Here is an 11,234-nt window from a genome sequence, read left to right as displayed (position 1 = left end):
CTGTTAAAATTTTGATCCAGACATATATGCGTATGTGTCTAATGCCTCTATTTGACATTTGCTTTATTTGACTAGTTTTTATTTAATAAATATAAATGTATATTTATTAATTTATTCATTTACTGCTGCGTTAGGCAAATTATGAAATATGTAGCCATACACAATCTATATCTCTACACAATTTGGCTAAAAGTATATGGACACCTGATGGTGCCATTAGTGTTCCCTTTCATCCCAAAGGGGTTTGAGATCTTGTGCAGGACATTCGAGTTCTTCCACTTTAACCATAACGCTCTATGAAGCTTCATGCTTTACGCATAGGGGCATTGTCATGCTGGAATAGACTTTGGACCTCTTATTTCCTTTGAAAGAAAATCTTAATGCTACAAAACACAAAGACATTTATACAACTGAGCGGTTTCAGTTTGGAGGCAACAGAAAGGAGCACACTTATGGGTGTCATGGGAAGGTGTCTTACTCTCCATTAATATGATTCCATTTCTTTTTTCTCTTTAATTTACTCATTCTGGCCGCTAGGCTTGCTCATCCTCCCTGCCTGATGGGGGCGCTATGTGACTCCTGAACCGGTTAATAAAGCGTGATTTAGCGTCAAAAAGAAGAAGTACAGTTTTTCCAGCGCTGGAGGTGCAGGTTAATTCGAAACAGACAGAAAGCTTGGATTTGGCTTAGAATAATAACACATGCGCTCTGCTGCAGAGGGATCTCCTACATACTGATACAGGTTAGCAGGAAGTGTGTTTCCATGTTGTTGTAATGAGTTGCAGTTCAGCTCAGTGATTTTGAGCTAAACTCCGGCTTTGGGCACTTAAATGTGTATATCAGTAACAGTAATGATCTCAGATTTCCACAGAGATGATGTTCAGTAGAGAATTGTTGTGGTTTAGGACAAAATGTGCTAGTTTGAGCTAGTTTATGAAGCTTTTATTGCAACCATTCTTATCTGTCTATCTCTAATCTATCTGTATGTTTGCCTGTTTATCTCTGCTAGGCAAATGTCAGATTCTCTATCTATCTATCTATCTATCTATCTATCTATCTATCTATCTATCTATCTATCTATCTATCTATGTCTGTCTGTGTATCTTTGATGCAGCTCAGTATGGAGAAACTGACTAATGTAATATTTCTGTATAAACATTATAAAGTGTACATTATATGTACACTTCAGGTATAAACATCTCTCTTTCTTTCTTTTCTCTCTTCTAGTATATGATTGACTGCTTAATAAGCATTGCTGCTGTGTGACTAATTGCTCACAGTGTAGTCATGCTGCTGGCTACAGTAAACCAGGGTGGAGCAGAATTCCCACATGAGCGAAGTGATACTCAGAACTTTACTCTGTGTCTCAGTGACCTTTCAGGTCAGTAATAAAACATTTATTCTGATTCTGATTGAGTTTGGTGGGTCTGCTTTGACATTAAAGATTGTTTCTTTGTATTTCATAGACGATCAGTACACAAACAGCTTGGAGGCTGTGACTCTCTCAGACGGCTCCACTGCATATATTCAGCATAATGCTCAAGGTACTGAAGCTTTATCAGCTTTAGGAAGAAATACTGAAGTTTAGGAAAATTACCTCGAATGTGTATTTTAAATCAGTAATGACTTTTTCTTTGCCTAAGATGGGAATGTATTGGAGGGGCAGGTTATACAGTTGGATGATGGCTCTACTGCTTACATTCAGCATATCGCTCTACAAAATGGAGGTGTGTATGTAACACATGCTTTATAGTTTGTGTCTAAATCTGACATTTTTTTACTTAATTATCTACTACGTATACATTTTCTCCCTTCTTGTTCCTAGAGCTTGATGGATGGTCAGGTGCTGCTACTACTGATGTGGAAAGTGAGTGTCTGAGTCTGGAGGCTGGACAGACCGTACAGTTGGAAGATGGAAGCACTGCTTATTTACATCGCATACCAAAAGGTATTTTTCAGAGTCAGAATTTTCATTGACGGTTCAGAACGATGAGTCAGATTTTTTTTGTGATAGCAAGTCAACATTTTTGATGCTGTCAAAGAAGAATTTTTCTACATGCTTAGTTGGAATTTTCCTTGATGTCATGTTTGGTGCTGAATCATATTTGATTCTGAGTTGGAGTTTTTCTTGCAGTCAAAATTTGTAGTAAAGACAAGATGATAAAAAAAATGTTTTGACTTGAAATTCTCCCAGATGCTGCAACATATTTATTTTTACAAAAGTGTAGACAAACAGGGTTAGGATTTTTCTTAACTATGGGTTTTCTAATTTGAAAAAATATCCTGGACAGAATGTAAAAATTATTACTACATTTTCTGCTGAAACTGATCTTTTTTTTTTAATCTCTGCTAAGTCAAGTCAAGTTTATATTTATAGCGCTTTTCACAACAGACATTGTCTCAAAGCAGCTTTACAGAATTTTAAGAGTTAAGGTGAATGGTGTATTTATCCCTGATGAGCAGCTGTGGCGACTGTGGCAAGGAAAAACTCCCTTAATGTTATAAGGAAGAATTCTTGAGAGGAAACAAACTCAAAAGGGGAACCCATCCTCATTTGGGTGACATCAAGACTGTGATTATAGTCTTTAAACAATACAGAACACTGGAGAGTGAGAACTAACATGAGCACTGGAGTGTACAGTTATAAGTAATGTTCTTTCTACAGTCTTATACAGTCATTTGTGGTTATAAAACTAGGAGCTACTGAGCAACTCATAAAATAGCTCAACATTTGCGATCATCACAGATCCAACACCAGCTTCTCCATGCCAGAGCCTTTAAACACTCAAAGAGGTCCAATGTCAAAACTCCACACATGTAGCGGGATCCAATTGGCACTGGTACGTCTCTAGATGGATCGGGATGTTTGCAGGGTCAACATCTACTTCTTTAAAGGTCCACAATCTTCATGAGGTGGGACGTGACTGGAGCTGGAGCAACCTCAGGATGCCTCAGGATGGGTAGAGAAAGAGAAGCAGTGGAGAAAAATTAGCGTAGCTGCTGTTCATGATATTAACAGCACAAGTTGATAATGTGCATGTGATCAGATGTACTGGAGCACAAGGTTATGATGTGAGACGCATGTTATGTGTAGGCTTTTCTAAAAAGATATGTTTTCAAGTTTAGGAGCTAAATGTGAGAATGCTCTACCGCCTTTAGTGGACTTTGCTATTCTAGGAACTACTAGACGTCTGAAGTTTTGAGATCTCAGGAGCGTGACGGATTGTAACTTGTTAGAAGACTGGATAGATAATTAGGAGCTAAACTATTTAGTGTTTTAAAAGTAAGTAGCAGTAGTTTGTAGTCGATTCGAAACTTAACAGGTAGCCAGTGTAGGGATGATAAGATTGGGGTTATATGGTCATATTTTCTTGTCCTTGTGAGAACTCTGGCTGCTGCATTCTGGACTAACTGAAGATTGTTTCTTTGTATTTCATAGACGATCAGTACACAAACAGCTTGGAGGCTGTGACTCTCTCAGACGGCTCCACTGCATATATTCAGCATAATGCTCAAGGTACTGAAGCTTTATCAGCTTTAGGAAGAAATACTGAAGTTTAGGAAAATTACCTCGAATGTGTATTTTAAATCAGTAATGACTTTTTCTTTGCCTAAGATGGGAATGTATTGGAGGGGCAGGTTATACAGTTGGATGATGGCTCTACTGCTTACATTCAGCATATCGCTCTACAAAATGGAGGTGTGTATGTAACACATGCTTTATAGTTTGTGTCTAAATCTGACATTTTTACTTAATTATCTACTACGTATACATTTTCTCCCTTCTTGTTCCTAGAGCTTGATGGATGGTCAGGTGCTGCTACTACTGATGTGGAAAGTGAGTGTCTGAGTCTGGAGGCTGGACAGACCGTACAGTTGGAAGATGGAAGCACTGCTTATTTACATCGCATACCAAAAGGTATTTTTCAGAGTCAGAATTTTCATTGACGGTTCAGAACGATGAGTCAGATTTTTTTTGTGATAGCAAGTCAACATTTTTGATGCTGTCAAAGAAGAATTTTTCTACATGCTTAGTTGGAATTTTCCTTGATGTCATGTTTGGTGCTGAATCATATTTGATTCTGAGTTGGAGTTTTTCTTGCAGTCAAAATTTGTAGTAAAGACAAGATGATAAAAAAAAAAATGTTTTGACTTGAAATTCTCCCAGATGCTGCAACATATTTATTTTTACAAAAGTGTAGACAAACAGGGTTAGGATTTTTCTTAACTATGGGTTTTCTAATTTGAAAAAATATCCTGGACAGAATGTAAAAATTATTACTACATTTTCTGCTGAAACTGATCTTTTTTTTTTAATCTCTGCTAAGTCAAGTCAAGTTTATATTTATAGCGCTTTTCACAACAGACATTGTCTCAAAGCAGCTTTACAGAATTTTAAGAGTTAAGGTGAATGGTGTGTATTTATCCCTGATGAGCAGCTGTGGCGACTGTGGCAAGGAAAAACTCCCTTAATGTTATAAGGAAGAATTCTTGAGAGGAAACAAACTCAAAAGGGGAACCCATCCTCATTTGGGTGACATCAAGACTGTGATTATAGTCTTTAAACAATACAGAACACTGGAGAGTGAGAACTAACATGAACACTGGAGTGTACAGTTATAAGTAATGTTCTTTCTACAGTCTTATACAGTCATTTGTGGTTATAAAACTAGGAGCTACTGAGCAACTCATAAAATAGCTCAACATTTGCGATCATCACAGATACAACACCAGCTTCTCCATGCCAGAGCCTTTAAACACTCAAAGAGGTCCAATGTCAAAACTCCACACATGTAGCGGGATCCAATTGGCACTGGTACGTCTCTAGATGGATCGGGATGTTTGCAGGGTCAACATCTACTTCTTTAAAGGTCCACAATCTTCATGAGGTGGGACGTGACTGGAGCTGGAGCAACCTCAGGATGCCTCAGGATGGGTAGAGAAAGAGAAGCAGTGGAGAAAAATTAGCGTAGCTGCTGTTCATGATATTAACAGCACAAGTTGATAATGTGCATGTGATCAGATGTACTGGAGCACAAGGTTATGATGTGAGACGCATGTTATGTGTAGGCTTTTCTAAAAAGATATGTTTTCAAGTTTAGGAGCTAAATGTGAGAATGCTCTACCGCCTTTAGTGGACTTTGCTATTCTAGGAACTACTAGACGTCTGAAGTTTTGAGATCTCAGGGAGCGTGACGGATTGTAACTTGTTAGAAGACTGGATAGATAATTAGGAGCTAAACTATTTAGTGTTTTAAAAGTAAGTAGCAGTAGTTTGTAGTCGATTCGAAACTTAACAGGTAGCCAGTGTAGGGATGATAAGATTGGGGTTATATGGTCATATTTTCTTGTCCTTGTGAGAACTCTGGCTGCTGCATTCTGGACTAACTGAAGCTTGTTTATTAATGATGCAGGACAACCACCTAGTAATGCATTACAATAGTCCAGTCTGGAGGTCATGAAAGCATGGGCGAGCGTCTCTGCATCAGATATAGACATGTTTCTTAGCTTAGAAGGTGAAAGAAGGCTGTTTTTGTAACATGGTTGATATGATTATTAAAAGACAAGTTTGTGTCTAAAATAACTCCCAGGTCTTTTACTGTTGAACTAGTAGTTACAGAACATCTGCCTAAATGCAGGTTGAAATGCTGGAGCTTCTGTGTACTGGTTTTTGGGCTGATGAGCAAAATCTCCATCTTATCAGAATTGAATAATAGAAAGTTATGGGTCATCCAGTCTTTTAATTCTTTAACACACTCAGTTATCCGAGCTAATTGAGCTGTATCGTCTGGTTTTGATGAGATGTATAGCTGGGTATCATCAGTATAACAGTGGAAGCTAATCCCATGCCTTCTAATAATATTTCCTAAGGGAAGCATGTATATTGTGAAAAGCTGGGGTCCTAGAACTGAACCTTGTGGCACGCCATAACTCAGTAACCTAGATATCTCTCCATTTATGTTTACAAAATGGTAACGATCAGACAGGTAGGATTTAAACCAGCTAAATGCCTGTCCCTGAATGCTGATGTAATTTTGTAAGTGATCTAGGAGAAGATCATAAACTATAATGTAGAATGCAGCACTAAGATCTAGTAAAACTAACAGAGAGATTTAGCCTTGTTCTGAAGCTAAAAACAGGTCATTAGTGATTTTAACTAGAGCAGTTTCTGTGCTATGATGGAGCCTAAAACCTGACTGAAACTCCTCAAAGATATTGTTCTCTTGTAAGTAGGAACATAACTGGGCAGAGACAATCTTTTCTAAAACCTTAGCCATAAATGGGAGATTTAAAATGGGTCTGTAATTCGATAGTGTGTTTGGATCCAAATTAGGTTTCTTAATAAGGGGCTTAGTAACTGCTACCTTGAGGGGTTTAGGGATGTGACCTAAAGATAGTGAGGAGTTAATAATATTCAGAAGAGGCTCACTAGCTGTATGTAACACTTTTTTCAATAGTTTAGTTGGAATGGGATCTAGCTGACATGTTGTTGATTTGGTTTTGGTGATAAGATCATGCAGCTGTTCCTGTCCTATACATGTAAAGCAGTGTAGTTTTGGAGTTTTAGGTGAGTTTGGGGTTACTAAGTTAATTAACACCATGGTAACTTTGATCTGTGTTCTGTTTTCAGAGGTGTATGATTCCACTGTGCTCCAGGCCGTGCAGCTGGAGGACGGTTCCACAGCCTTCATTCAGCAGATGATGCAGCCAGACACAATTCTGTCTATCCAGGAAAGTGACACAGTGTCTGATCTACCTCTCGATGGAATCACAGACCCTGGGAATGTTACTGTGCTGGAACAGTACACCACTAATGTAACATACACATTCAGGTTTTTTTTTATTTTTTTTTTAAATCATTAAGACATTTGAATTGTACAATTAATACATGAATCAATTCATGAAAAAAGTTTTCTCAGTGATGTATTGCAATGTGACCTGGTCATTACAGATAGAAGAAATGAAACCTTATGCAAAGGCTGGTTTGCTCACAAATGAAAATGTAGTGCAGGTATGTGAAGGTAACTACAGGAATTTCATGTCTGACCAAAATGAGCATTTATTATTGGAAAGGAAATATATAAAATGATTTAACCTAATTGGAAATTCTCTTTGTTTAGATTGTTATTCCGAGTCAGGACGGACAACGCACTTTAGATCAGCATGGAGAGAAAACATTTCAGTGCAGCTATGAAGGCTGTGGCAAACTTTACACCACTGCATATCACCTCAAGGTGTGTGGCTTAATCAGTTCTGGGATTTATGAATTTTGTAAATGTATAACATTGTTCTCTTTTTACAACAAAAACATTTCTTAGAGTTTGCAAATGTATGTGATATACACCCAATAAACTCCTTAGCTAATTATTACGTGCTTTTGTAAGAAGATAATTATGATGGCACCAGCAACCTTGTTTTATCACACCACCTCATTGTAGATTATTTTTCTACAAGAGCATGATATTCATGTACTATTCTACTGTATGTATGCACTGGTGACTGTTCAGTAGCAGAATTACATTTAAATCGATCTTTTATTGTCTGCCTGTTTTATCAGGTACATGAAAGAGTACACACAGGTGACAAGCCTTACTGTTGTGACATACCCGGCTGTGACAAAAAGTTTGCAACAGGTAACATCTTGCAGTTATTAGATTAACTACATCATTTTAAACCCCTGAAAATGATCTACATTGAATGTTAAATAGTGTAGAGGATACTTCAAAAATACTCGAATAAATTACAAAATCTTTTTTTTTTCTTTTTTTTCATATCTCTACATTTTTACTCTAATTAAAAACACCAGGATTGATGAGTGATTCTGCAAATTAGACAATTCCTTACTTAATTTAAATGGATTATTTGACTGAAACAACTCAAATGACTTAAGGCAATGAAAAAGCTGATAGAAATGGCACTTGTCTTTAACACCTAAATCTGTGTATAATGTATATAATCAGATATATATATAGTCAGAATCTGATCATTCCAGGTGAGATGATGAGAATATGATGGATTATTATCAGCGCATTAGCAGTTTTATTCCTAATAATAATCATGCTCATTGATGCTCCATCACATTAGAAGAATAAGAAACAAACATAATGAAGCTGATTGTATATTTTGGATGTTAAAGCTGTAAAGTTGTTATTATTTAGGTCATGGTTTGAAAAGCCACATGAGGACACACACTGGTGAAAAGCCCTATTGCTGCATTGAATTGAATTGTAAAAAATCTTTCAAGAACTCTGGAGACCTCCAAAAGCACATCCGAATCCATACAGGTACAATTACTGCTTTATTATTATAATCTGTTCTGGTTTGCTTCTAATATTTGAGCATAAAATGAGTGTAACTTTGACCTTTCAGGGGAAAAGCCCTTCCTTTGTCTGTATGAAGGCTGTGGTCGGTCTTTTAGGACCTCCAACATTTGCAAGGTGCACATGCGCACACACACAGGCGAGAAGCCGTACCACTGCTCCGAGCCAGGCTGCAACCGGGCCTTTGCCAGCGCAACTAATTACAAAAACCACAGCAGGATCCACACTGGTATTCTAGTGTTTAGATTCCAATCTATAAAACATACAGTTTTCATCCTCTCTTTCACAAGACATAAATTTAAATTTTTTTGTTCTCAGGTGAAAGGCCCTATGTTTGTACTGTTCCTGGTTGTGACAAGCGCTTCACCGAGTACTCAAGCTTGTATAAGCATCAAGTAGTTCACACGGCCTGCAAACCTTATGAGTGCAGCCATTGTGGGAAGACCTACAAGCAGATATCCACACTGGCCTTGCACAAGCGCACAGCACACAACGTCTCTGAGACTATCGAGGAAGAGCATGAGGACTATGAGCCTCCCACAGGTCAGCAATTATACAGTTTTGATACTTTTCACTTGACCAAAATATGGTATTGAGTGTCAACCAAGCACATCCACTTCATTAAGTTCATGTGCTTGGTTGCCACTCAATACCATATTTTGGTCAAAACTGTGTATAGTATTAAAGCATAGCCTAATGTGTAATTAAAGTGCAAGTATGCATATGCTGTTCATATATGCTGTGCTGTTGTGTGATCACTTAACAACCAACACTGACTCATGAATCTATATAATAAATGTTTAACAGGCTTCTAAGCACATTAAATACATTGTTTACTCTCCACTCAGAAGCCATTGATGATCCCTCCATGAACGGTACTTTGGAGGAAAGCATTGCACCCTGCTCAGATATGACCTCTGACCTCACAGCGCAGGAGCAGGTCACCCTCGTCACACAGGATGATGTTCATCAGGTATAAATTTGTATTTAGTAGTTATATTTATGGTTACTGTGCTGCTTAAAGGTTATATTGGATGCGCTTTTGTTTGGTGATGTATGTCTCTAAGGATGGCGAAAACTGTCATTGCAGGAGAATGTCAATACGATTACCATGGTAACACAAGATGGCAGCATGCTCACCCTTCCAGTCAGTGAGTCAGTACTGTCATCCACTGAAGTCACAATGGTAAGAGCTGACAGCTCAGAGGGACAGGTGGGTGTGGCCATCAGCTGTTTATGAACTGTGATGTGTATTGGGAATAAAAGAAATGTTATTTTCTTTAAGTTTTAACTTGGTTTCAAACACAGATGTTGCAAAAGTAATACTTAATGTACTTAATTACTTAATGTAATTAAATAATTGTGTGTCTGTCTGTGTGTGTGTCTGTGTGTCTGTGTGTGTGTCTGTGTGTGTGTGTGTCTGTGTGTCTGTGTGTCTGTGTGTCTGTGTGTTTGTGTGTTTGTGTGTGTGTGTGTGTGTGTGTGTGTACAGACCAAACAGGAAGCAGTGCATTCACACCCAGTTACTGTTCTGGCGACCTCTGATGGAAAACAAGTTGCTGTTGAGGTGAGATTACATCATGCATTTATGTTGTAGGCCATTACATGAAAAGCCGCTTTATTATCATCGTTACAGGTAATGAATTATAGAACATTAGAAATTATTTTTAATTAAAAAATATATATTTAAACCAACAGTTAAACGTTGCTTGATTGAGATGCCTCATTACATCGAGATGTAACAGTATCCCTTACGAACATGATCTTTTATATGTATGCAAATGAGGCTTTATTTTAGCATTAACACAGTCTTCCGATAAACAGATATTTGCTACAATGTCATTTATTTTTGGTTAATCAATAAAGTACTATGGACTCTTTATAACAAAATTAGGAACATTTCAAGAAATTCTTCAGTATTGAACTTTTCAGTAGGGGGAATGAACTTGTATATTTTGAAAAATCTGGTTTAGAAAAAATAATTAAATAAAGGTATTTCACATATTTCTACTTTTATAATTGTTATTTCTCTTAGCTAAAGAAACTGATACCTCATAGCAGGAAAAAATGCATTTTAAGGATATTTAACAAGATTATGAACTGGGTGGAGCCTAAAGCCATCTTCAAATATTTCCATTTGAGAATATACAATACTTCCATGTGCATAATAAATGGTGAAATATAATATATCAGTGCTGAGTTTTAGACGTAGCATAAGAAAAGACTGCATCATATCCTTTCCTTCTTAAAGATTAATCATGATAACTTAATGACGTGACAAATATGATGTGATCATTGGCACTTACATTAACACTTACAAAGGTGTCAAGTGCTTTATTTAGAGTTTAAACTAAACAGTTTTCCAATTCACACCTAATCAGGGTTGTCATTAAAGATGTTTAACTTCAAAAGCCATTCTGGGGTTCATATGGCTTTGGCATAAAACATGTTGAGTCATGATGGAATTACATTTTGAAAGCTGTGTAGTATTTATTTTCTGGAGTATCATTGTGTGTGTGTTTTCATTTTTATCATTATTACTAATCTTCAGTTTGGGATGTGTTCTTTCATGCAGCTTGGTGATCAGATGACGCTGGAGGAAGCTCTTAGAATTGCATCAGCTATACAGCAAGGAGCCATGGCAGAGCTGGAACATCAACTCTGAGTAAAATACAGCATTTTGTGTGTTTGGTTTGATCAAATGGTAAATGTTGGACTATTCCCTCGAATCTTCCTGTTTACATTAATATTTTTGATAATGTGTGTATCAGAAAGTTTGTGTGCTTTAAAATAAACAACTTTATAAACACATGAATTTGTTGCTTTGGTTGTTTAGAGCTCCCTGAAGAATACCAAATACTGAGATCCATTTTTAATCCTATTCAGGAATCATGCTTGTTGGATGAAACAATG

General features: G+C 37.2%; 1 protein-coding gene across 2 annotated transcripts; it reads left to right on the top strand.

Annotated features, from left to right (window-relative positions):
- The first annotated feature begins 603 nt into the window (after window positions 1–603).
- On the top strand, window positions 604–11,136 carry znf143a (zinc finger protein 143a). 2 transcript variants are annotated; one of them, XM_046858198.1, is made up of 16 exons: window positions 604–742; window positions 1,228–1,381; window positions 1,467–1,544; window positions 1,644–1,727; window positions 1,826–1,948; window positions 6,632–6,816; window positions 6,953–7,012; window positions 7,122–7,235; window positions 7,559–7,634; window positions 8,160–8,285; window positions 8,371–8,550; window positions 8,640–8,864; window positions 9,170–9,294; window positions 9,412–9,507; window positions 9,814–9,888; window positions 10,897–11,136. In XM_046858198.1, exons 2-16 carry the CDS (start codon window positions 1,288–1,290, stop codon window positions 10,984–10,986), a joined length of 1,731 nt encoding a protein of 576 aa, XP_046714154.1. In that variant the 5' UTR covers window positions 604–742; window positions 1,228–1,287; the 3' UTR covers window positions 10,987–11,136. The 2 variants fall into 2 exon arrangements, with proteins under 2 accessions (XP_046714154.1, XP_046714153.1); XM_046858197.1 differs by having other exon boundaries at window positions 9,412–9,534.
- The last annotated feature ends 98 nt before the right edge of the window (window positions 11,137–11,234 follow it).

The sequence above is a fragment of the Silurus meridionalis genome, chromosome 9, assembly GCF_014805685.1.
Source record: "Silurus meridionalis isolate SWU-2019-XX chromosome 9, ASM1480568v1, whole genome shotgun sequence".
NCBI classification, from domain to species: Eukaryota; Metazoa; Chordata; class Actinopteri; order Siluriformes; family Siluridae; genus Silurus; species Silurus meridionalis.
The sequence above is the reverse complement of the archived record's forward strand: the minus strand, read 5'-3'. Positions and strand labels throughout refer to the sequence as shown.